This window comes from Dendrobates tinctorius, unplaced genomic scaffold (genome assembly GCF_039654945.1).
Source record: "Dendrobates tinctorius isolate UK_male_01 unplaced genomic scaffold, ASM3965494v1 ptg000070l, whole genome shotgun sequence".
NCBI lineage: Eukaryota > Metazoa > Chordata > Amphibia > Anura > Dendrobatidae > Dendrobates > Dendrobates tinctorius.
The window spans coordinates 71,129,960-71,156,618 of NW_027361738.1; the positions used below are offsets into that span (position 1 = coordinate 71,129,960).

General features: G+C 46.8%; 1 protein-coding gene across 4 annotated transcripts; it reads right to left on the minus strand.

The window, feature by feature from the left end:
• Window positions 1–5,743: 5,743 nt before the first annotated feature.
• ARL5B (ARF like GTPase 5B) lies at window positions 5,744–26,593 on the minus strand. 4 transcript variants are annotated; one of them, XM_073581855.1, is made up of 6 exons: window positions 26,480–26,593; window positions 16,459–16,519; window positions 14,713–14,860; window positions 10,817–10,900; window positions 9,114–9,265; window positions 5,744–7,324 (listed from the first exon to the last, which is right to left on the minus strand). In XM_073581855.1, exons 3-6 carry the CDS (start codon window positions 14,854–14,856, stop codon window positions 7,276–7,278), a joined length of 429 nt encoding a protein of 142 aa, XP_073437956.1. In that variant the 5' UTR covers window positions 14,857–14,860; window positions 16,459–16,519; window positions 26,480–26,593; the 3' UTR covers window positions 5,744–7,275. The 4 variants fall into 4 exon arrangements, with proteins under 4 accessions (XP_073437956.1, XP_073437955.1, XP_073437954.1 ...); XM_073581854.1 differs by having other exon boundaries at window positions 26,455–26,581; XM_073581853.1 differs by having other exon boundaries at window positions 26,421–26,489.
• Between the last annotated feature and the right edge of the window lie 66 nt (window positions 26,594–26,659).

A 26,659-nucleotide genomic window follows, 5' to 3' on the forward strand; every position in this document is an offset into this window, starting at 1 on the left:
CCAGGAAACGTTCTATCGGCCAACAGTCTAATGTGTATGGTGGCCTCCTGGATGTTGGTGAAGAAACGGAACGGGCCTGCTTAATTTCATCAGTCCATTTATTGTAGGGTGGGGGAAGTCATTGCTAGAGGAATTGGCTCTCAGACAAAACAAGAGTGCGAGCCTGAGCAGAGCGTTCCAGTTTATGGAGAAATTGGGAGAGGTCTCTTGGTCGTACTATCATTTGGCCAATAGCCATTAAAGGGAATATGTCACCTCATTTTTCCAATATGAGATTTGGCCACCGCCATCGGGGGCTTATCTACAACATTCTGTAATGCTGTAGATAAGCCCCCCCAATGTAACCTGAAAGATAAGAAAAACGAGTTAGATTATACTCACCCGGGGTCCGGTCCCATGGGTGTCACGATCCGGTGCCTCCCATCTTCTAGAGATGACGTCCTCCTTACTTCTGCTGCGGCTCCCGCGCAGGCATACTATATCTGCCCTGTTGAGGGGAGAGTAAAGTACTGCAGTGCGCAGGCGCCGGGAAACACTGCCTGTTTTTCTTATCTTTCAGGTTACATCGGGGGCTTCATTACAGAATGCTGTAGATAAGCCCCTGATGGCGGTGGTCGCATCGTATATGCAAAAAAATAGGTGACAGATTCCCTTTAATGTGTACAAGAGCCTCACCGGTATGTGCACACGTTCAGTTATTGCAGCAGATTGTTCAGCACTTGTTCAGTACTGGAATTTCAGCAGGAAAAATGCTGCGTAAAAAGTGCATTTTTTTTCCCCTCACCTTTGTTTGAATGGGTGAAAAATGCAGTCCAGGGCTAGCAGCGGATACTGCGTCCAGGTCCATACGGCTAGGCACTACACCTGCACGTGTTCATGAAACATGATCTACTGACACAAGACTGTTAAAGCGTCTCAGGCATTAACCTCTTAGGATTATAAGAAATTTATTTTTCTCTAACATTAATTGGTTCAAGTATCAAAAGATATTAACCCATACCCACCAGGCATAAACTCTTACAGGCATAAAACCCCTAGAGACTTAAACTCCATTGCCTGTTCCAATTTCTTCCGGATTCATCAGAGCACTACACGTGTTATAGACAGTTGGTCATTGCAGTAACCTCCAAAATCACTGCCTTGTAATAGGATCTTATATAATTCTCCACTTTTAACTTCATCATCTGCAGCAATCGGCAGACTGACAAAGACCAATTGTAGGCCGAAACGTCCTTTGTGACTGCCACAATAAAAACTTATTTTCAAAAAGGATCAGTTGAGTGCCAAGTTACTTTATTATAAAAATGCAGTAAAGACACTGAAAAAAAATTAACATGCTGCAGATCTGAAATGGCATCACATCCGCAAGGTAAAAAGAAGCCGCATATGCATGAGATTTCAGAAATCTCATCGCGTTTGCTGGTACTGTAAATAGCAGCTTTTCTGCAGGAACAAAAAAAAAAAAAAAAAAAAACACCCCATAAAAACGCTTAGTATGAACATAGCCTAAGGGAGGTTCAGGGACAACTGCAGAAAACAGTTTAATGTGTGGTAAGTCTCGTGTAAAGCATTACATTAAATAAAAAATTGTAGAAATAAAGAGCAATAAATACAATTTACTGAAATGCATTAAATATTTATTTAGAAATTAAAAACAAAAAATAAAACTTAATAAAAATCGTTTTTTTGCTTTTTTTTTTTTTTTTTTGAATGACATATAAAGATTCAGCATCGCCATAACCTGACAAAAGATGCAATACTTTATGGTCACATCCTCATTTTTAAGATGAATATAGAAAACTAGTGAGAGGTTGCCCGTTTCATGTGAAAAGAAAGCGGGCAACATAAAGCACCTCATGTGATACGCAACAAAATAAACACTAATGCGGCAGAAATGACCTTTTGTTAATTTAAAAGCTAAACACAAGTAAAGGTTATGGAAAATGTTATAGACTATCCAAAAACGTAGCAGAAACAAAATAAAAAAAAATTCTATGACTCAGACGGAAACCATCAATATCACGAGTCACATTGGCCTCTGTCAGTGTTTTTCTTTGTGCGTGGACACAATAGGATAGTAGACTAGACTTGCACAATAAGACTAGACTTGTGTCTCAAAACAGGCAAAAATGACTCCATTTGCCCCAATATAATGAATGGCTCTACCAGAGTCCCATTTTTTTTTTTTTTAGGGGGGAGGGAGATTTAGAAGGAAACCCTGACCCAGCGCGCAGCATAGAGCACTGTAAAATGTTGAATCACGTGGCCAATTTTTGGTGAAATTTTTATGGCCAAAGCCAGAATAAGATTCAGCCGTAAGCGATCGTACATCCTTCCTTGAGAATAATATTCCCCCTTTTGATCCACTTCTGGACACATGTAGGGTTCCAGCCTTAAAGGGGGTTGTCAACTTTAAGGCTATGTGCACACGCTGCGGATTCTGCTGCGGTTCCGCAGAGTTTTTGGCCCTGCGGAACTGCAGCAGTTCCGCAGACATGGTACAGTACCATGTTACCCTATGGATTTTAAAAACCGCTGTGCTCACGCTGCGGTTTATAAACCGCAGCATATCAATTGTTTCTGCAGATTCCGCTGCGGTTTCACACCTTTAACCTAGTAGAGGTGTGAAACCGCAGGGGAAAACCGCAGGTCACTTTACCTGCGGTTCCGCACGGAAAAACCTGCAGTGTGTGCACATAGCCTTAGAAAAATCATTTCCAAGTTGCAGGTTTTTTTTTTTTGTTTTTCAACAAATACTTACAGCAGCCAATCAGTGAGCTCAACGGCTCCGCCTGAGTAGACTGTACACCCCCCATCAGCGCCGCCACCAATATTAGATACTGGGGGCAGTAATATAAAAAAAAAAAAAAAAAAAAAAAAAAAACTGCATCCAGAAATTGATTTCCACATTCATCATTGGTGCATATATTAAAAAGGCACTCTTTTTTTTGCATCTAGTAAGGACACGTTACAGTTTGGACCGGTCAGTTTCGTATGTCCCTTACGCCTACTCTCGACATAAACCGCGCTGTTGACCAAGTAGAGCAATGGTAGGAGGTACGGCGGAGATCAATGCTGGGTCTATGGTGGGCAACAAGACCGGTTCCAGTGGGGTTTTCCTGTCCCATCAGACGCAAGTGTCTAATCAAAGGTTTACCAATATGAAGAAAGTGATAACATTTTGCTATTTTAATTTGATTTGGCAAAAAATAGTTTTAAAAAAGTTACACGATTAATATTAGTTTAACGATGGTAAGTTTTCATTCCGGTTCAGATTCATCAGCTCTAATTTTTCCTGCTGTGTAAACTTATTAGAAGACAGATGTAAAATGGGGTTTGGCCATCTAGTCATGTCATAAGCCTGTCTCCTTCTCCATGTATTTACCATGCCCAAAAAAAAAAAAAAAAAAAAAAAAAAAAAAAAGTACTTTGCTTAGTGACTGAAGAGAGCAGCAGTCAGTCCCCTCACGTACTTTACAGGCAACTCTTGGGAGAGTTGACCAATATTTTAAGACGTTTCAGAAGTAATCCGACCTCCTGACTTCTGAATCAGGTGTCAAGCGGGGTCCGAGACGTCATACCTGTTGTTATCGGCCAGAAGAGGTGCGAGAGGGGCAAGTATCGTTCACCGGTCCCATCCGATGACTAGGACAGATGTACGACGCCCTGCGGTATTGCCCGCGAGCCGCAGAAAACGTGGACGTGAAGCCACCGACACTGCTCGCCTCCTGATGCAGAAGTATCTGGCCATTTCTAACATGTAGATGGCCACCAAAAAAAGAAAGTATCTGGAAAGTTGTAATTAGTGTTTTGTTCATCCCTGTATTTAAAAAAGTAGCTATACAAATGAGGTATCAACTGGCTAGGATCTGCCAGCAGTCGAGTGTCTGCTTGACCAAGTAGGACACCTTCAGTATTTGGTCAGTATTTTACATCAGTATTTGTAAGCCAAAACCAGAAGTGGTGACGAGTCTCTATTATACTTTTCCTCTGATTGTTCCGCTCCTGGTTTTGGCTTACAAATACTGACCGTGTGAACTCAGAGTTCTTTCAAAAAAGAAAAACTAGCAGAAAAAGGCTTGTCCCCGTCACCCCTCCATAAACAGCAGGTTTGCCCCCCCATACACGTTACATATTCCTGATACAGCCAGTATCATCGACATTACTCTACTGCGTATGAGGCATCAGGCGTTACTGCGGGTGAGACAATAGGGTCACATTATCCAAAAATGAAGCAGAAGACATGCAAAATCATAAATGCATAAGGGTGAAAGAAGACGTACATATAAGACCTGTTTCCCCAAATTCTAAAACTTCGCAACACCTATATAAGTTCGGTCTATAAGTCTTTAGTAGAGTCCCTGGTTTCTACATACAGCCCTCAATATTGACCTTTTCATTCTGAAAAACTAAATATTATATTTCACCTGTGTCCTTACCTTTATCATATATATTTACAAAAAAAAACAAAAAAAAAAAAAACACACACCTTAGGCCGGTTTCACATTAGCGCTTTTTAAGCGCACGCACGGCCGGGGTAGCTCCGCCCCCGAGCCGGCTCTCTGCCCGGCGTGCCCGCCCCTTGCTTGTAGCGCCGCCTACTAGCGGACAGCGGCGCCTGCGATCGGCGCACCCTATCTTTAGCATAGGGTGCGCAGATCGTGCGCAGGCCGTGCGCTAGTTGCGCTTTGACCTGCGCTGCGCACTTTTGACGGTGCGCCGTGCGCGCCAAAATCCGAAAAGTTTGATTTTGGCGCGCACGGCGCACCGTCAAAAGTGCGCAGCGCAGGTCAAAGCGCAACTAGCGCACGGCATGCGCACGATCTGCGCACCCTATGCTAAAGATAGGGTGCGCCGATCGCAGGCGCCGCTGTCCGCTAGTAGGCGGCGCTACAAGCAAGGGGCGGGCACACCGGGCAGAGAGCCGGCTCGGGGGCGGAGCTACCCCCGGCCGTGCGTGCGCTTAAAAAGTGCTAATGTGAAACCGGCCTTAAAAATAATCCCGTGAATGACGTAACATCATTATAATCACGGAGAACATTGCGTCTTATTTCCGTACCATGGCTGGTGCACGGCAGACGTGATATCCTGGATCTAACTGACCCTTTATACTTCGTCCTCTCCTTAAAAGGGCACCAAGATCCAAGTGTCAAATCAAGCGCTAAAAGCCTCTTTAGTCCCAATGAAAGATGCCGACGAGACAGCAGCAAACCAACCCCGATATTACCCGACCTCTCTTCCCATCATGAAACACAAAATCACCTGTATTAAAGGGCTATTCCCATCTCCAAGATCCTAGCCCAATATGTAGTAATGTAATAATTTATAATGTATTAATTATTAATAGTAACAATAGGAAATATCTCCAATAAGAAATGTAGTATAGTTCTTCTGATTAGCTAGGTCTCTTTTCCCATGTGCAGCAGCTTAGGTATCCATGATTACGACCACTCAGTGACAGTTTGTTAGTGGTCGTAACCATGGCCCTAAGCTACTGCAGTACCCTGCACATGAGGCAAGAGACATCACAAATTAGAAGAACTATACTACATTTCCAATTGGAGGTATTTGCCAATATTTTTATTACTACTACATATTGGGATATGATCTTGGAGATGGGAATACGCCTTTAAGTCGTAAAATATAAAAAAATGTATACAGTCATTAAAAAGTCATAATATCCACAGTAAAACAAAGGGGCTGATCCTTTCAAATATAAATTCATCCCTCGCTGTATTTTGTTAAAAAAAAAAAAACTCTGCGCTGTACTCGCCTTTCCTGGGTCCATTGCCGAGTCGCGGTGTCTGGCATTGGCTGCCGAAGAGATGTCTATGCCTCCACCAATCAACGCAACGGCAGAATCTCGCCGGTAGACCCAGGGAAGGAGGAAAGTACAACACAATTTTTTCTTTATTTTTCAAACAAAATGCAAAGAGGGACGAATTTTTTTTGAAAGGGGACAAACCCTTGAAGGGCATGTACTTGCAGTAAATGAAGATGTCGGCAGTGAAATTCATCTGAAATACGAAAGTTTACACACAAAAAAAAAGTTCCAGTAATTAATAGTTTCAGGCTCACGCTCCAATGGGGAATGCCGCTATTATAACTTGCAGATCTGCAATAAAAACATCCTCCCGGCCTGAATCCATCATCACCACTGAACAGATAACAGATGGATCCGCTGATCACAAAGACTGCAGCCAGGAGCTGAATTTGGCGACTGGTTGCGATTGTGCCTTTGTAGTCCCCTTTAATGGACACATTTGCATCTGCCGATTCGTGAAATGACTGCAGATTAGATACATGAACACCACGTCGCACACAACGATCTTTCTCTGCTTGCAGTACGCGAGGTCGACAGCACACGGAAGATGTGCTGTCGAGAATGAGGATTTAAAGCCTGTGTGGCTCGACTGCTGGCCTTTTACGAGTGTTCCTACGACAGCTCATTCCAAGATTTCCGACCAATCTAAATAGGTCTTAAGTTTACGACATTGAAGATACAAAGGGAGTCAAGAGCAGCGCTCAGTGACCTTCGTCAGCGTCAGACCTTGGATGGAGCGACATTGCACATGCGAAACCAGCCGGAGTATTCAACTTCTTCCGGTAGCAGTTCTGGCAATGACTTGCGATCATTTTTTTTTGCAGACCCGTCTTCCACTTCTAGTTATCGCTAAAGACTTTTTTTTTTTCCCATCCTTTGTAAAAAAGCGTCAAGCAAAAACTCAAAAACTTAGAAGCAGGTTTACAAGTTATAGATAACCTCATCATACGGCCATTGATTTTGTGCAATTATTTGCCGTTTTCCGGGTTGCAAAGATATAAAAAAAAAAAGAATGTAGTAACGTTTGTGCTGTAACAGATATACAATTATTGACCCTTCAAGCTCCTGAATTCTGCAACTGTGACCAACTTCTGAGGAACGACGCTCATCAGGACTCCGACTACACGACTGCAGAAGTGGCCGAGCTGCCGATCACAATGATGTAAGAGAACCATTAAAAACAAAAACCGCTATACTCCGTTCCCATTATCATACAAAAAACAAAAACAGCAGCTTTGTGGATTAATGCTCCGGATGTACAATAATCGTTCGGAAAGTAGGTTGTCGGAGGTTGTGTGTAGTGCGGCTGTCAGACCGTTCCCAATGCAGCGTCGCTTGATTCAAGTGTAGCTCAGAGACAGATCCGATCCTCTTATAAATTATGGAGATGTAGTGTAAAAACGTACAGAAAACCGTCCGAACAGTAACCGGCGTCTCTGGGCAAGAACAAGTTATCTCACTCCAGTTCGGCAAGTCATCCATTCAAGACCTTGACATAACCTGCACAGGAACAAGAAATACAGAGAGGGGGAAAATCAGTTAGGAAAGTAAATAAAACGTACATTACAGAATATAAGATAAGCGAGGCAGCATGTGTCCGCTGCCGTCTATCATTTCAGCCAGGTATTCTTTAGGGTACGGTCACACATTGCTTTTTTTTTCCTCTTTTTTTTGCACATTTGTTGCATAAAATCAAGTGTTTTCTAGTACCGGCGTAATCCGTGAGATTTCTCCCACCCGCATGTAATGTCTGTAAAACGTTGCGGAATACCATAGCGCTATGTAAGCAAAGCATAATAAATAAATATTAGGTACCCTGTCAACTTTTTTCAAAGATGCAGCATAGCCATTGTTTTTCACCCAAAGGAATTAGTGAAACACTAGTAAAAAAAAAAAAAAAAAAGCTGTGAATACGCACGTAAGCACAGGTATTTTGCGCAACATTTTTCGTGATTTTTGATGAAGAAATGCAGGAAAAAATAATCCTGTAAGTATGTAATATGACCCCCCCTCCCCACAGGAAGCTCACAGCACGAAACGTGCGTCGGGGCCAAGGCATGTGCATTCACCAGCAACTATCCTACACTATTGACAGCATTTTACGGTTATGCAGGCACTCTGACTATGTCCCTTATATGTACTGTATGGTTTCATTTATGGATGGAGATTGTGGGACACTACTCTTTGTAGAAGTGAGCCACCTGTTGTTAAATTGATGGTACTCACTGAAGTGTACACAGTTTGCTCCACTCCTAATACTCCATAATGCATTTACATCTCCAAGACGTAAGGTAACATGGAACTTCTGAGCCTCAAACTATTGGATATAGTGATTTACAATATTTTGTTGGTGTTGTCTGTCTTTGTCAGTCAACATTATCCATCACTTTGTGTTTTGTATTTCTGTCTTGTAACATGAATGTGAAATAAAAACATTAATTTTTTAATGAATGGAATAACACTCCATATTTCTTGTAGGATTCATTCATTCATTGAAGGAGTTACCCCTCCTTTTTGCTATTTTTTCCACTGAATGGGCAAGGAGAAGCCGGCCCGCGCAGGCCGCTTGTATTAGTCACTTATTTGGCTCGGCCTCTGGCCGGCTTTTAAAAACGTATGATTTTTTCTGAAACCTTTTCAGAAAAAAAAAAAAAAAAAAAAAAAAACACCTGGATGAAATTATACAGCCACAGTCTGATCCATGCTCCCATGGTTCAGGAAGCATGAAAGATTTTTTAGACACAAACCCCCCAAAAGAGCATGACATATGGATGTAAAAAAAGAAACAAAACAGATAAGAGTATGAATAAAATTAAAGCAATCTTTCTAGATGAAAAACTGAGGATTTTTCCATACATTCATATGAAATGGTCTTTACTGTCTATGCCAGGACAGTGCAAGCAGATTCATCTCATTATTATCTTTAAACTGGAGGCCTAGATAGAGGATAGATGAGGCTCAGTATGGGTTCCAGTCTCTTGCCTGTCTCCCTGGCAGGAGACAAATCTAAGGCGTTTATAAACCAACTCACATTTATTTCAGCTGCCATAAAGTGCACACACACTTTGCATGGTCTATGCCAGGGGTGGGGAACCTCAGGCCCCAGGGCCATTTACGGCCCTCAATGACCTTTTATCAGGCCCCCGATCAGATTCTCGGACCGCATTCTTGGGCAGGGAGCTGTATTTTGTTTGCCCCAAGCTCATTAATTTCTTCTTGCTCTCTTAGCACACACACGCAGTGTTCACTACTGAACATTGAAGGCATGCCAAGATTGCACCATACGTACCCCTCTCCTGAGAGCGCACAGCAGGACTGGATGTGCCACGGATGATCCTTAATAGAGCTAAGGGTGAGGTATTTGGAGATGTCGGCCGCAGTCATGCATCCCTGCATATCCTGTTTGTTTGCGAAGATAAGAACGGCCGCCTTCCGTAAATCCTAAAAGCAAACATACACCATCAATATATATTTACCGAGCGGCCACGCACATTTTCCACAAGTAGCAAAAAAAAATATAGACTTGGCATAAGAAACATTTAGGGCGACGTTCTTTGTCCTGGCTTTTCTGCCATTTAGTTGCCCGCAACTAGGATTTCTTCCGTGCCGGCCTCCGGGGGATTAGGTCATGATATTCCGCGGTGTAACGTTTCCTGCAGTAATCGCACAATTCATCGAGCTCTGGGGTGACGCAATCTGGCCCTGGACCACGAGAAGGCGGGAGAGTCGGGATCATATTACTGCTATTATAACCTCTGCTTTTTCCTTCTCCAAAGCCTTTACAATGGCTGTTCAGGTAAGGACAGATTATGGGATGGCTCAAGGCCACACTGGAGGCGAGTCAGCGAGTCTATGGCTTATATGAAACAAGAGTGATATTTTTTTCCTCCGAAATATCAGTGCTGCTCTTGTCCATGTGCTGTTCCGGCTACATCATGAAACTAAACTGCAAAACCAGGAGACACGGCCCGGGAGCCATTTCTGGGAAAAAGTACACCCTCTTCCTTTCAAAACCTGCGCGTGATTACATGACGATTTTGGGGCGGATTTGCTGCAGGGCTTTACTACGGGGGGGGGGGGGCAATCCACAATGAAACTTGACATGGCAAGTCAATTTCAACATCGAAGTTTAATCGGTCATCAGATGAGATTTTGGATTAATAGGTCACATTGCCGCTGTTCTCACACTCCAATACAAATCGGAGCAAAAAAATAAAAAATCTGCGCCCAGGACGCGCTGCATTTGGGAAAAATGCCTCAAGCCCCCCAAAACACCAACATTACAAAACAAGCCCAACAACATTGGAGTTAGAGACACTTTTCTGATGTCAAAGTTGCAAATTTTGCAAGACAAGCCATTTTTGTACGAAAAAGGTAGTGACCGATATTCTGCCGTCTTGATTCATGGGGGTAGAAAAGGGTGGGCATTGTTACCTGGGCCAACATACTAGGGCAGGGAATTCATTATCACACTCCTGCCTCACAGGCATGAATAAACTAACTTTTCCAAACCTATGATACAGATGATGCGGCTGAAATCAGCGTGGATGTCGCTACTTTGCTGCCATCTTTGCACTGATAGATTCATCTGTCATACTCTGACAAACAACAAGTGGTCAGGGTACGTTCCCACGTTTAGGGTCTGAAGCGTCCAACCGCAGCGAGTCCTAAACGTGGGAACGTACCCATTAAGCATTTTCTTCTTAAAGCCTGGCATGTGTAAGGAGTAGAGAAGGAACGATTTTGGATCCGGGCTTCCACAGTTGAATCACTTCGTCGCACACTTGAAAGGAGCCAGTGACCCTTTAGCAATGATCCAGATTGCGAGTGGCTGCCTGCATACTCTGACCGATACTCGGCTGTCAGACGCTGAGCTGGCTGCTGGAGGAGAAGTCGTGGCCACCAGACGAGGAGCTACGTCAGCTTGAACATGCAAAAGCGAAGAACTAAAAAGCGGTAAACCCGACATTGCAGGACCTGCATCTGACCCACCTCGTGAGCGAGCATTCGGTAGAGTTCCTCTTTTGTGATGGAAAGTCGCTCTCGGTCCGTGCTGTCGACAACCAGGATAATGAACTGAGGAGAAACAGTGAGATCAGTTTCCAGCTAATCAATAACAACTGTCCCTAGATAAGAGGATCACACCGCTCCCTGACATGGGCATTTTAGCGCGTGCCAATGATGTAGCATCGTTACACTTCTTTGTGCTGGCCAATATTGTTCCTCCTGGAAGTTTATGAACAAATTGATCAACTTTTGTAAAATTTACCCTGGTCAACGGGTGCACACCCTGTACAGTCCGTGACCCACATGGGTCCTGGTGGTTTGGGGCAAAAGTGCACAACTGTCTAGATAGGAGGGACAATCGGTCTACATCTAGCAGACATATGTCTACGCTATCTACATGCCAGTGACGCTACCCACACTCGCCACCGTCAGCATGTGCGGAAAAGGGAAAACAGGCAGCAGCTTAAGGAATGGTGAACGGCAACCGAGAACTGGTAATACAAGTTCTTGCTAAAAGAGCAATGAGTGGAGGTCATGCTTCCTGAAACAGCAAGTTCTGATCTCTCTCTAGGAAGTGACCCGTGGGGTTCGGACAGCCGGAACCCCCATTGAGCCCCACTTTTAGAGCACTTTCCATTTTCCCCCTACCCAGAGTGAATCCAGACCTGGCGATGTAGCGCAGCTCTGCCCCATCCACAGGTCAGCTCGAGACGGATGGAGGAGCAATCGAGCTGCCGCCTTCAAAAGGCAAAATTCTGAAACATATAGGAAACCATCCAAATTTGTGTTTATTTTAACTGCACAGCTCTGACACTGACATTAGTCGAGAGGCTTGGAGGCTAAACAATTATAAAAGCAACACAAAAGGCAGCACTCACAGTGAGCACACAACGCGCCTCTATTCATAGACTATGGAGGTGCAGCACTTTCCCCCGCGCTGTCACATCAATCAGCTGATGGGCCTCCAGGAGGATTAGCCGGAGCACACGTGAACGCAATCATCCATGACGAGGTTTTACTGGTCAGATGTCGGAAACTTCGGGCGCCTCGTGGCAAAGAATTCTGACACAGCAAAAAAAACGAGAGAACAAATATTCCAACAACCCTCTGCCCCTTCCAAAAGCCATAACTTATATTTCCGTCAACTGCTTTTTTCTTTTCTTTTTGTGGGTCATGTTGCCGTTTGGAATGACACCATTAATAATTCTCTGATATCTAATGTATAAAGCTCAGTGTGTGTGTGTGTGTGTGTGTGTGTGTGTGTGTGTATGTCCGGGATTGGCATCTACACCGTCGCAGCTACAGCCACAAAATTTGGCACAGTCACACGTCTGGACCCCAAGAGCATCATAGGCTATGTTGTGAGGCGAAATTTTAACCCTGCGCGTTCCAATTCACCAAACAATTTTGGCCCTATCTACATACTGGGGAAAAAGTGAAAGGAAAAGTGTTGGAGGCAAATTGACAGCTGCCAGATGTGAACAAGGGGGACTGAAACAATGAGAGCGATGGCGCCAAAGAGTATATACCGTACAGTTGCTAAGGTGGGGCCCTGACATGGGAAACTCACCACACACGGGGATATGAACACACACACAAAATGCGCCACACACTACCACGTGCTCCAACACATATACCACCCTCAGCACACATCACCACACATACACCAACCTCGCCACAAGTCGAAAACACAGAAGTCGCCACTCAAAACTCGCCACACGTGGAAAAATTGCCACATGCACAAAAGTTGCCTCACACAAAACTTGCACATACTCAAAACGCACCACACAAAACTCGCCATGCGCAAAAATTGCTGCACACAACTTGCTACACTAACCTGTCACATGCAACTTGACACAAACTTCTTGACACATGCTACTCTCCCTAAAACACACACAAGTCTGGTATTATCCTTCAAAAATAAAAATCTGATTAATAAGCAGACAAACTACAAGAGCAACAAATGTACCATATAGGAAATACGGCGGCTGTCAGTCACATGACCGGTCTATTATGTGTATGTGTGAGCTAATACATACTGCCAGGGGGGAGGGCTTCCTGTTGGCTGGGGATTATCAGGCTGCCAGTAACAACCAATCACAGCTCAGCTTCTATTTTGCTACAGTTAATTAATCTGAGCTCTGATTGGTTAATATAGGCAACAAAGGACATTCTCAGTATAACAGTCCTTGAAAGTAGTTGGAATCGATTTACAATCTCCATGCTTTTCTCATGGTCAGCTTTATGTGGCCTGTTCAAGAGTTGGAACAGCCAAAAATCTGTTCATCTTTATACCTGAAGGAAAAACTAAGAATGTCGTTTATCAAAAGGCTCTCGAATAAGTAGTAGAAGATTACTTCACATTACTTGGCCAAATTAGTGAAATCTGTGTGGAATATCTCTGGTGTTGAAATATATGTTGTGAAATGCTTCTATTAGCTTAGTTTTTGCCTTTTAATAATTACATTTCTATCCATTTTGCTAACAGCAGTTATTAACCCAGGCGAAGCCGGGGAGTACAGCTAATATAAAATATGTACATTTACAAAACGCAACTGCATTTTTTTTTTTTTTTTTTTTAATACACACCACTAAAAAAGGAAATTCTATACATATTCACTTTAAAATATTTTGGTTAAAAAAAAAAAAAATAAAATAACAATTTTTAATAGTTTTTCCCCCTAGGGGACTTGAACCTGCAATTATTTGATCACTTTTACTATATATGACAACTGGATCACGATATTCCCATTCCAAACGGATCTGAAAACGCCCCCCCCCCCCCTCGGCTTATACACAAGTCATTGTGACAGAAGATGGCAAGGGAGGGGGGGAGCAGCGGGTCACAGGAGGCAGGAGCCAGTGGCTGTGCCGCTGCCAAAAATAAATGAATATTCACTGCACTGGTAATGAATATTCATTTCTCTTATAGTGTGCATAGTTAGCCCAGTGCCTGTATCATGGGTGCCCGCTCATTAAGGTAATGAATATTCACCTCTCTCCACTCCCATAGGCGTGGAGAGAGGTGAATATTCATTCCCTTAATGAGCGGGAACATGTGATCGCTCAGCAGCTGCTGGCACCAGAACAAGATGCTGCGAGGGCGCACAGGGAAGGTAAGTAGGATTTTTTTTTATGCTTTTCTCATGGGGGTCATGCATACCCGGACGGGGATGAGGAGCCATGCATACCCAGCTTATACTCGAGTCAATAAGTTTTCCCACTTTTTCGTGGCAAAATGAGGTGCCTCAGCTTATACTCAGGTCAGCTTAGGCTAGTTTCACACTAGCGTATGGCAGAGCTGCGGAGTTCCTCAGTGAAGCTCCGCCCACTGTCGCACCTCCTCCGGTCAGCTCCGCCTACGTCGGCATGCAGCCTGCGTACCCTATCTTGAGCATTGGGTACGCAGGCCATGCCGATGTCTGCGGATGCCTCCGCATGCGTCGTTTTGCCATGCTCTGTACAATGACAATCTTGCGGCTCCACCAGACCTGGTCACCAAGCTTTCCTAGTTTCCTGAATAGCAATTCTCTCTAGTTGTGCGATTATACAATTGCCATTCAGGAGTCACAGCTGCAGACGTCAGTAGTAACCCAACTTCTCTTGACTGGGTGACTGAACGGCAGCCTTTATTTTGCAGTGGGCATGCTCTCAGTACAGCCCGTGAGAACATCTTTGTGCCCCTTTACGTGCCCTTTGTACATTCCCCCCCCCCCCCCACTTGCACACCACCCTGCCAAAGATGAATTTTCCATTAAAGTAAATTGTAAGAGGTGACTCCTATGTGGGTGTAAACATATAATCTGAGGTCATGGAAAATCTGAGAAAAAAAAACAAAAAAAAAACACAACAGCGGTCATGAACGTGTGGCCGCCGGTTACCTCTGTGTTGGAATAGTAGGTGTTCCACGAGGAGCGCAGCGATTCCTGACCTCCGATGTCCCACATCAAAAAGTGGGTATTCTTCACCACGATCTCCTCCACGTTGCTTCCGATGGTTGGGGACGTATGAACCACTTCATTCATTAAACTGAAGAAAAAAAAAAAAAAAAAAAAAAGTGAAAGCTAAAGATGCATTAACGCTACAGGTTCTACCCTTAATGCGCCTCATTCAGCTCCAAGTTCTGGCCAACCGCGGGTTTTATGACCTGTACCAAAAGTATCACATGGATTCACGCTGCGGTTAGTTTGAACCGGTCAACTAGACTAGAAAGCAAACCAGGTGGTGTGGCCACAATAATGATAAAATGCAAGAGAATAGCAGCTGTCTGAATGAGGACATATATTATATATATATATATATATATATATATATATATATATATATATATATATCGATCTATATATATAGTGATCAGGTGAGAGTTTAAAGAGGAATCCCGGCTCAGCTTACTTCGGCATAAGGGGCGAGAGGGACCCTTTGACGTCCTGCCTACTGATACCTGCTGGGTCATGTGTGAGATCGGCAGGTATCGCACACTTGTCCTATTCTAATGATCTTAACGGGTATCAGAGGATGCGATTCCAGCTCTTTTTTTTTTTTTTAACTCTAATAAACCAGGAAAAAACACAAAAATTGAGCTTGGTTTGAGTTGGTACACATGCAGCATATAAATGCATGTTCACATGGCCAAAAAGCGGCTTCCCCTGACTGGTGTCCAGTGGTTGGGACCCGGTCCTTGTCTGCCCTTATTCACACAGACGTCAACTTTGACACATAAGGTTACTAATACTAGACAGTGTAGGACCGCCCCGACCACAGAGTCACCTTGCCGATGGTGGGACGGCTTTTATGCTATGTTTGATCAGATACAGTATTACTGAGAACTCTGGATGATTTAAATGCACTTTTGCTTTTTACTTATTTAATTATAGCAGGGTATTTTTCATTTTGTCTTTTCTAATAAACCAGTTATTGGAACAATTTATTACTTGTAATGTTTATTTTCTGATTGTTGCTATTGTTTGTTTTTTTTATTCTATTTTCTGTGCATTAATTTGGGAGCGCGAAGCGTCTGTCGTTAAGTTACCTGCATTCACGTATTTGCAGCCGACATGGACCCGGAGATGAAACATGACCTCTATGGGGGAGGGGGGCTTGTGGGCTTGTTCTGCGCCTTGTGCAGAGAGGGGGAGGTGGTGAGCTGTGTGCACCATACTTTGTGAATAGTGGATCCCAAATTATCGATCACTCTAATCCTTTCTGTGATGAGACTGCTGGGAACTGATTTCTCATTTCTCCACAGTGCTAAGCAGGGACCACATCAAGCAAGACATTTGTAGGATACCCTTTGGTCTTAGGAGTGTGGGAGGAAACTGGAGAAGCCAAACTGCTGGGTTTATTCACTTCCTACAAAATATACCCTAGCGTGTGTCAAAAAAATAGGAAAATCAAATTGTGAGCCCCATGGGGGCAAAGGCGGCAGATTCATACAGTAGGTTTTGCTGCAAGAAACAAAATAGTCTTCGCTAATAGGCAAATTCTTACGGGACGCTCCGCCGTTTCATAGAAAACATACCATAACGCTCCGGCTCTTCCCAGAGCTGCTTAAATAGTGTTACATAAAGCGGCGTGCAGATATTCATTTTGCAGCAGTCACTATGTAAGGTGTAAGGACTAATACTTACAACTGGTACAGAATAGTGGTTTTTCCTGCATTATCGAGTCCCACAATGATCACTTTGTGTTCTGCAATAAGAAAATATAACAGGTTAGGAGAGAGGATAAAGGAAGAAAAAAAAAAAAAAATGGCGTAAACGTAACTTGATCCCTTTTACTGAGTAGATATCCGCCACGTGATATTACCGACAACGGCTACACAGCGCATAATTGTTAAAAAAACGACATCAGATTCACACTTTAGATCCAGAACTACATACAAAATTCTGCACCGACAACTGTGCATTAACAGGTCATTAACAATGGCAAATAGAAAAAAAATAGTCTCCTACCAAAAAGATAAGAGACAACTTGCCAATTGTTCCTCTTCCTATTTGTACCTTTAAAAGGTACAAATGCTTAAATCATCAATATCACAACAGGTGTCCACCATGAATCAGGAAATTGGTGGCCGCTTGCAGATCGCTTCCTATTAACAGCTACACTGCTCGGCACGGATTAACATTTCCCTCTACAGTGCTGCCGATTGTGAACATGTACTACATCGAGAGGGGGGGGGGGGGGGGGGAGCAAAAATCCCTCATTTCTGTGTGTACTAGTATCCACCCAATAGCTCAGAGACAACTGAAAATTAAGAGATTGCAGAGGAGAAAAGAATACAAGTCATATAATGGTCCAAAATACTGTTATTCCTCATACACAGAGGACAGCTTATTCTGTAATATCAAGAGCCTTCACCATTAGGTTTATGGACACATTTGCAATATATATATTTACTGCAGACTAGAAACCATCAACAAAAAAGGAAAGACAAAAAAAAAAATAAAAATAATGAAGACCTATATTGTAATTTCTGAGTCCACGATTACGACAAGTAGTTAGTACAGATAAATGGTCAGTTATAGGATATGAAAATAGGTATTAGACCTACCGGTAATGATGTTTCCAGGAGTCCATCCTGACAGCACCATGGAGGACGTCCTCCTCCTCCTTACAGGGACAGGAAGCACACGAGAGGTTAAAGGTCACGTCCCACCTCCTCTCCCTCAGTGATTTAACAAGTACCGCAAGGTGGATGATGCTAGTAACAGTTTAATGAAACAATCATATTACAGCATATGACATATCAAAATACAACATAGCATAACATAACAGGGAGGGAAGTACCCGTGCTGTCAGGATGGACACCTGGAAACATCATTACCGGTAGGTCTAATACCTATTTTCCAGGACGTCCACCTGACAGCACCATGGAGAGTACCAAAGCACCTCCTCAGGGTGGGATTACCGCCTGGAGAACTTTTCTTCCGAATGCGGTCTGCTGACCAGCCAACACGTCAAGCTTGTAGTGCTTGCAGAATGTATTCAGATTGGCCCAGGTTGCTGCTCTACAGATTTGGTCAACCGAGGCCCCCGCCCGTTCGGCCCATGAGGCTGATACCGCCCTCGTAGAGTGGGCTTTTATGGACCCTGGCGGGCTAACGCCTTCGGCTTGGTAGGCGTCAGAGATTACTGAGGTAATCCAGCGCGCGATAGACGCCTTAGAGGCCTTCTTCCCTTTATTTTTACCCCCAAAAAGGATGAACAAGTTTGGGTCAATGCGCCAGCTATTGGTGGCTTCTAGATAGTCTAGCACCGCGCGCCTCACATCCAGCGAGTGAAGACGCTGTTCTTTTTTATTACGGGGATTGTCGCAGAACGATGGTAACACTACCTCCTGGTTTAGATTCTTTGAGGAGACTACCTTCGGGGTAAATGCCGGGTCTAACCTTAGGATTATACTATCCCCTCTTATCTGTAGATATGGGTCCTTAGTGGACAGGGCCTGGATCTCCCCTATCCTTTTGGCCGTGGTAATGGCTACTAGGAAGGCCGTTCTACGGGTGAGGACAGAGATGGTTATTTTCTCCCCTAGAGCATAGTGGTCTGTACAGAGGGACCTGAGTACCAGACCCAGATCCCACGGCGGGGTGAGCTGCCTAATCGTGGGACGCAGGCGCTGCGTGGCCTTTATAAATCTTATTACCCAGGGATGAGCAGCTAGCTGGTAATCGAAGAAGGCGCTTAAGGCTGAAACCTGGACTTTTAGCGTGCTAGGCTTAAGGCCTTTATTAAAACCTGCCTGCAAAAAACTTAGTATGCTAGGGAGGTCAGGGGTGCCTGCCACGAGATCGGACCTGCCACCCTCCAGACAGAATCTTTTCCATATCTTCCTATAGATTGCGGATGTCACCGGTTTCCTACTGGCCAGTAGGGTGGATATGACCTGGTCCGACAATCCCTTTGTCTTCAGGATGTCCCTCTCAGGATCCAGGCCGATAGATGAAGTCTTGCTGGGTTTGGATGGTAGATCGGGCCCTGGTGGATGATGTCCTTCCACAGGGGTAGCTCGACCGGATTTCCGACTGCCATGGCTCCTAGAAGGGGAAACTAGCTTCTCTTCGGCCAGTATGGAGCGATCAACATCACTCGTGCGTGGTCCTCGCGTATTTTCCTGAGCACTGCCGGTATAAGGGCCAGTGGCGGGAATGCGTAGGAGAGGGATTCTCCCCAGGTCTGACTCAGGGCATCCACGCCTTCTGGGTGGTCCGTCGGATTCAGGGAATAGAATCTGGGGACCTTCGAATTCTTTCGGCTTGCAAAGAGATCTATACTGGGGGTCCCCCAACGCTGACAAAGATGGTTGAAGATCTCTTCGTTCAGTTCCCATTCTGTCGGGCGAATCCGTTGTCTGCTCAAGTAGTCTGCTACTTCATTCTGGGAACCCTCTAGGTGTACTGCGGTCACTGATCGGACTGTTCTTTCTGCCCAAGCGAATATTTTTCCTGCTAGGTCCTGTAGTGGTTGATGTCTGGGCCCTCCCTGGTGCTTCAGGAATGCCACTGTCGTCATATTGTCGGATAGTATACGGACATGACGATTCTCTAGTATCGACTGGTTCCGCCGTAGCGCTTCCCAGACAGCGTAGAGTTCTCTGAAATTGGAGGATCTGGTCTTGATGTCTACTGGCCATCTCCCCTGGAAGATTTTCCCTTCTATGTGGGCTCCCCAACCCCACACACTGGCGTCCGTGGTGACTACCACGTATGGAGAGGCTGTCCAAAATACGCCCACCTGAAGGTTTCTGGACCGTGTCCACCACCGAAGGGACTCTCTTACTCGTTCTGGCAGCCTTAGGGGTCTGTCTAGCGACGCCTGACTTCTGTCCCACCTCGCAAGGATCTCTTTCTGCAGTGATCTTGAGTGGAATTGGGCCCATCGGACGCACTGGATGCAGGCCGTCATGAGGCCCAGGACCTCCATTGCCTCTCTTATGGAGCACTGACGTCTCAACAGGTCTCTGGTTTTGGTCTGAATAGTCCTCTGCTTCTGTTCGGGTAGCCAGGATATTCTGTCGGTTGAGTCTAGGAGGACCCCGAGAAATATTTTCCTGGTTTCTGGCCTGATGTTCGACTTCTCCCAATTGATCACCCATCCAAGGAACTCCATTACCGTAGTTGCTCGGTTTCTGTCGCGAACGAGCGCTTCCCTGGATCTTGCCACCAGTAGGAAGTCGTCTAAATAGGGTATGATCATGATACCCTGATCTCTCAGGTAGGCCACTACTTCTCCCACCAGCTTTGTAAAGATTCTGGGAGCTGAGGCCAACCCGAATGGAAGACACTGGAACTGGAAGTGGCAGGTCCGGGTTGGTAAACTGACCGCAAACCTTAGCAGTCTCTGGGATGAGGGATGGATAGGGACCTGGTAGTAGGCCTTCTTTAGGTCTAGGGTGCACATGACGGCGTCCCGATCTATCAGGAGGGTTGCGGATCGGACCAATTCCATCCGGAATCTCTTGTACTTGACCCAGGCATTTAGTGGTTTCAGGTTTATGATGGTACGGGCCTCGCCAGATGGTTTTGTGATCGAGAACAGGGACGAATAGTACCCTTTCCCTCTTTCTGATGGGGGAACTGGTACTATGACCTTTGATTTTACCATGCCCTGTAGATCCGTCCACATTGCGGAGTCCTCCAGGACGACAGTGGGGGTAATATATCTTTCGGGGGGAGGTGAATAAAGCTCTATATTGTAGCCCTCCGCGATGGTTCTGAGGACCCACTGATTGTGGGTGACTCGGGACCAGTTTGCTGCGAAGTGGCGAAGTCTCCCCCCAATACCTATGGAGTCATTGCCTCCTCGATCTAGAGGTTGATGTGAATGGAGGACCTCTGTCCCTCCCGGTCTGGCTGAAGGAGCCCTTATAGGAGCCTCTACTGGACCTTGCCCGACCCCTGAACTCGGTCTGCCTCCTAGAAAAGGAGCCTCTCCGAAAGGACTGGGGTTGTCTGGGTTTTTCCTCCGGGAATCCCTTCTTTTTATCGGACACCAGCTCTAGAATGTTATCTAGGGCTGGCCCGAATACCCTCAGGCCCGAGAAGGGGATGGCGCATAGCTTAGTTTTTGAAGCGTTGTCCCCCGACCAGGATTTGAGCCAGACTGCTCTTCGGGCCGCGTTGGAGAGGGAGCTGTTTCTGGCTGCAAATCTTACCGATTCGGCCGACGTATCCGATAGGAACGCCGTAGCCGATTTCATGAGCGGAAGGGATGCTAGGATGTCTGATCTAGGGGTCTTGTTGGTTAGGTGTTCTTCCAACTGCCCCATCCACAAAAACATAGACCTGGCCACCGAGGTGGCTGCTATGTTGGCCCTAATAAGAGCCGCAGACGTCTCCCATGCTCTTTTTAATAAGACGTCTAACTTTCTATCCAACGGGTCTCGAAGACCTGATGAGTCCTCGAATGGGATAGCCATCTTTTTGGTAACTTTAGCGACTGGGACATCTATTTTAGGAATTTCTTCCCATGCCCGGGTTTCCTCAGGATCAAAAGGCAGTCTGCTTCTAAAGTCTCGGGAGAGTGTCAGTCGACGCTCTGCCTCCTTCCACTCCTCCTGGACCATCGTTTTGATGTGTTCACTTACAGGGAACACTACCTGTCTCCGGGCCACCAGTCCTCCGAACATTAAGTCCTGCCTGGACTGTGGTTTAGGGACCTCCTCTATCTGCATAGTATTTCTGACTGCTTGGACCAACTCGTCCGTGTCCTCCAGTCTGAATAGGTATTTTCTGCTCTGATCTTGTCTATCCCCCCGGATCTCGCCTTCTTCTTCCTGATCCGAATCCCGGAATTCGGACTCCTCACTAGGGCTTTCTTCCGACTCTGGGTCCGCTTCCCACCTTGGACGTTTGCGACTCGGCCCTGGGCTGGGGGACTGACGCCGTGCGAGGCTGGATGTAGAGGCCCGAACTTCCTCCCTTATCAGCGATCTCATTTCGGCTAGGAGGGATGGCTGTTCCTCGCCTACGACCCTTGAGGTACAGGGTCCGCATAGGGTCTTGTTATATGTGTCTGGCAGCTTTACCCTGCATACTGGGCATCTGACCGATTTGGAGGTGGCCTTTGCCGGGTCCTTCGCCCCCGAGGGGGATTCTGTCGGGGCTCCCTTCTCCTAATAATACAGAAGGGGCACCTACTCAGATCTGGGTTGGGGTAATGGGTGGGAGAGGGTGGTCTGCGCTATGCGCACTTACCCCTCCGCCTGCTGGAGCGACCCCTTCCATCCTGGCGCGGTCCGCAGGGCGCTATGGACCTCCGAAACGTGCTCCCTGGATCTCCAGAAGCGCGCTCTGTGCCTTAGGAGCGCGCGCTGTGGACCCCGGAGGCGAGCGCTGTGTGGCTTCAGTGGCGAGCGCTGTGGCTTCCGTAGCGAGCGCTGTCTGGCTTCTGTAGCGAGCGCTGTCTGGCCTCAGCAGCGAGCGCTGTCTGGCCTCAGCAGCGAGCGCTGTCTGGCCTCAGCAGCGAGCGCTGTCTGGCCTCAGCAGCGAGCGCTGTCTGGCCTCAGCAGCGAGCGCTGTCTGGCCTCAGCAGCGAGCGCTGTCTGGCCTCAGCAGCGAGCGCTATGTGGCTTCAGAAGCGCGCGCTGGGATTCAAAGGCTGGTGTCTGACGTCACCGGATGTGACGCGCGGCCTCTCGCGCTAGGCCGCCTCCTCCACTTCCTGCTCTGCGCGTGACTATGGCGGCCTCCTCCGGCCAGCCGCCGTGGGGAGCCAACCCCCATCCATATGCGGCGGACTGCCACTCCGGCCTCTTCGCCTGCTATGGCGGACTGCGGAGGCCTCATTCCTGCCTCCCAGCGCCGGCTGCGCTCGTGTGTCCCTCCGTGCAGGGACAGGAAAAACACTGAGGGAGAGGAGGTGGGACGTGACCTTTAACCTCTCGTGTGCTTCCTGTCCCTGTAAGGAGGAGGAGGACGTCCTCCATGGTGCTGTCAGGTGGACGTCCTGGAAAACAATATTTTCATCTTTATTTTGAAGACGGAGTTGGAGTCAGTACATTTGCACGCTGTGTCTGCATGGTGACACTGACGGTCCATTGACTTTATTAGGGACTGCTGACAAATTTCCAAGCACAGGGAACCTGATCGGGTCTGCCGAGAGTAGTGATCCCCTGTAACAATGAAATATGAGTCAAACAGCAGACGACTGAATCATTGGGCACCTTTGCTGCAGAGGAGGCGATACAATCTGTCACTCTCTGGCTCTCACGATAAGGTGAAATTTCAAAAACAGAAAGGCTGCGTCTAACATGAGCCGCCACATCACAGGCGCGGAGGATCTGGCCTCACCCGTGTAAACAGCTCGAGGGATACAACTCACAGACGTCCATGTGGAGGAGAAATATTACCCACCCATCTCTATGCTTCGTGCGCTGCACACTATACATGCCGGCAGTGAAGAAAGAGCAGCACTTCAAAGACCACACGCACCTTTGACATGCGGAAAAAAAGGTCTTTACCAGGGCTGTGGAGTCTGAGCCCATTTTGGTGGAGTCTGTGTCATGGAAATTCAGGAGTCGGAGGTTTGGCTTACCGACTCCACAGCCCTGGTCTTTACATATGTTGCCATTAAATAAACGTAACCACTAACTTTCAGTCTGCAATCATTTGTTTTCACACCCCAGTATGCAGTTTACAGTCTTATCCAAGTTTCAGATTTTTCTCTTGTGGGAGTGTCTCTTCCAGTAATACAGGCTGGAGTGAGGTCTGTGTATAATCAGCGTGCTGATACTTTCACTTGCTTTTATGTATCAGCACAGATTCTATCCTTCACTTACTTTTCATGTGCTCCTTCCTTTTCTACAGTCCATTTTCTCTGCCCTCTCAGATTGTAGATACTTTCTCACTCCATATTCAGAAGACATGCTATTAAAAGGAGGTAGTCTGGTAACAAGAAGTTGCCAGCTATGAGAGAGCTGATGACTTCTTGTCCACTTTTTCTCCAACCAACTAATTTGAGTAGTAGCACGCATGCTCAATCGTCACTATATTCTCTATGCTGGATAAAGCAGAGCGCTCGGTCACTGCAGCACGAATAGCATTACGTGTAAATCTAGAGTGGCACATCTACCAGCAAGAGTGGCCTTCTCATTGCGCCCAGCAGAGGGGCAGTGACAGACATAACCCTTTACACAGTACTCCACGGTATTCCTAAGCTAGAGACATCCCCCTATGGACCTCCAGACAAAGGATGATGTAAAGAATTAAAATCAAGGCATCTAAAGCATTCATTCCTTAGAAAACACTGATTCCAATAACACCGATCACTGAGGTGAAGACACGGGTCACCTCCCACACCAAGGGGAACATATAACAGTATTGGGTGTACAAGGTGACCCCTGTGTGTCTCTGCCTGGCTGTAGGAGGATGACTGTGGTATGGATCCAGCCTATATTACTGGGAGGGACGTTCCCACAAAAACAAAAAACCCACATAGGCTGCAAACATCATAGCACATGGACAGAGGGCAGAAAATAAATGCAGGAATTAAGATTGTAAACAAACTTAGTAAAAAAAAAAAAAAAGTTTACATGTGAAACAGGTAACAAAGCCTTTAGTTGTAATGTGCACAGTGTTCTATAGATACACACACTACAGTGGGACCGTAAGTGCAGAACAAAGGGAGTAGAGACTGGTGTAAAATAAACGTATTACTGAGATATATAGAGACAGTAACACGAGAGGCCTCCGCTGTACGGACATACAGGTGACACATACAGTAGGTGTGCTGCCTGACGTCTGACATGACATATCTGTAGGTCAGCCCTCATTCCAGGTAGCAGCCGAGTGACCCGTCCCAACCGCCGCCATACACGAAGAAGAAGCAGAGATTGTAATCTGCCTTTTAACAGCGGGTGGTGGAATTACTCAGTCTGCAGCTACGTCTTTTGGAACAGATTCTTAAACGGGACCTGTCATCATATTTAATGCAACCTGCGTGCATTATTATATGGCTTGTAGACCTGATGAGACTGGTGTAGTTACTTTGAAGTTCCATCTGCAAATGGCTGTGCACTCTTGAAATTAAAATGAGCGTTTTAGGAGTCTTTCTCGAGCCGGATGATCTTAAAGGGTTACACCGGGGAGATAATTTTTTTTTATCCTAATGCTCACAGCTTCATAACTAGCAGGATAACAGGAATAATGCCGTTTCCATCCGCACAGGACCCCTTTAAGGCTGATAAGCCATAGTGATATGGATTTATAAGGCAAGTACGCAGTCATCAGGCCTGCTGAATAACGTGGGCAGTTAGTTTTTAAGGGCACAAGCACACAGGCAGCATCCAATGTGTGAGCTACATGTATGGGAAATCCGCTGCGTATCCTGTGCACACAGCCTGAAGCAGGAGCGGATCAGGGGCCCCTCACTGTCGGTGCAGCTCGCAGCAGACGGACCCTACTTGATCATTAGGAAGCCCTATCACTTTATAAGATGTGAAGATGCCTTTAAAGTAGAAGCTGAAACATACAATATTAACCATATGCATCCCTTGCTGTGGGACATGGAGGAGGGTGAGACAGCGGCAACTTAAGGGTATGTGCACACGGGGCGGATTCTGCTGCGTTGTACAGTACCTTTATTTCCTATGGAAATCACAGCATGTCAATTGTTTGGTGCAGAAGCGCTGCAGTTTTACACCTCATCCATTATGATGATGCCGCCGGGGGGGGGGGGGGGGGATGTCGGCAGGGACAGATGATGCCGGGGGGGGGGATGTCGGCAGGGACAGATGATGCCGGGGGGGGGGGATGTCGGCAGGGACAGATGATGCCGGGGGGGGGGGGATGCCGGCAGGGGGACAGATGATGCCGGGGGGGGGGGGGATGCCGGCAGGGGGACAGATGATGCCGGCAGGGGGACAGATGATGCCGGCAGGGGGACAGATGATGCCGGCAGGGGGACAGATGATGCCGGCAGGGGGACAGATGATGCCGGCAGGGGGACAGATGATGCCGGCAGGGGGACAGATGATGCCGGCAGGGGGACAGATGATGCCGGCAGGGGGACAGATGATGCCGGCAGGGGGACAGATGATGCCGGGGGGGGATGCCGGCAGGGACAGATGATGCCGGGGGGGGATGCCGGCAGGGACAGATGATGCCGGCAGGGACAGATGATGCCGGCAGGGACAGATGATGCCGGCAGGGACAGATGATGCCGGCAGGGACAGATGATGCCGGGGGGGGGGATGCCGGCAGGGACAGATGATGCCGGGGGGGGGGGGGATGCCGGCAGGGACAGATGATGCCGGGGGGGGGGGGGATGCCGGCAGGGACAGATGATGCCGGGGGGGGGGGATGCCGGCAGGGACAGATGATGCCGGGGGGGGGGGCAGGGGTGATGCTCAGGGATGCCGGAGGGAGCAGGAGGGGCACGGCTTTGTGTGCTGCGGGCAGGCACTTGCCTTGGTTGCAGAAGAAGTTCCACAGCTTCGCGAAGATGAGGCCCATGATGCAGAGGCCACAGCCGGGCTGCGCCAGTCACATAGGCGGTGAGCGCTACGAGCAGTGCCCGTGTGTCAGGCCGCAGTCTCCATCCGCCCTCACCCGAGGGAACAACTAACCCTCTCCCACACACACACACACACCGCTCAACAGCTGGCTGTACATCTGCGCGCGCACCTCACGCACGGCCGGCTCACGTCACCTGACGTCTGACGTTCGGACAGCAAACCACGCCTTCTTTCATCATCTAACCAGATTGGATAAATCTAACACGCCCATCAATATTTTCATCCAATCAGACAGTGGATGAATAGGAGCGTGCTGATTCAAGTTGATCGATGTTCTAAATTGCAATATATATCCAACCAAAACTACATTTCCC

Excerpts from the sequence above, each read along its gene's own strand:
- ARL5B (XM_073581852.1), bottom strand. The coding sequence starts at position 26,283 with ATGGGCCTCATCTTCGCGAAGCTGTGGAACTTCTTCTGCAACCAAG. Across the intron at positions 14,861-16,458 it reads ACCACTATTCTGTACCAGTT|TTTAATGAATGAAGTGGTTC; the intron begins GTAAGTATTAGT and ends TTTTTTCTTCAG. Across the intron at positions 10,901-14,712 it reads CCTACTATTCCAACACAGAG|TTCATTATCCTGGTTGTCGA; the intron begins GTAACCGGCGGC and ends GTTTCTCCTCAG.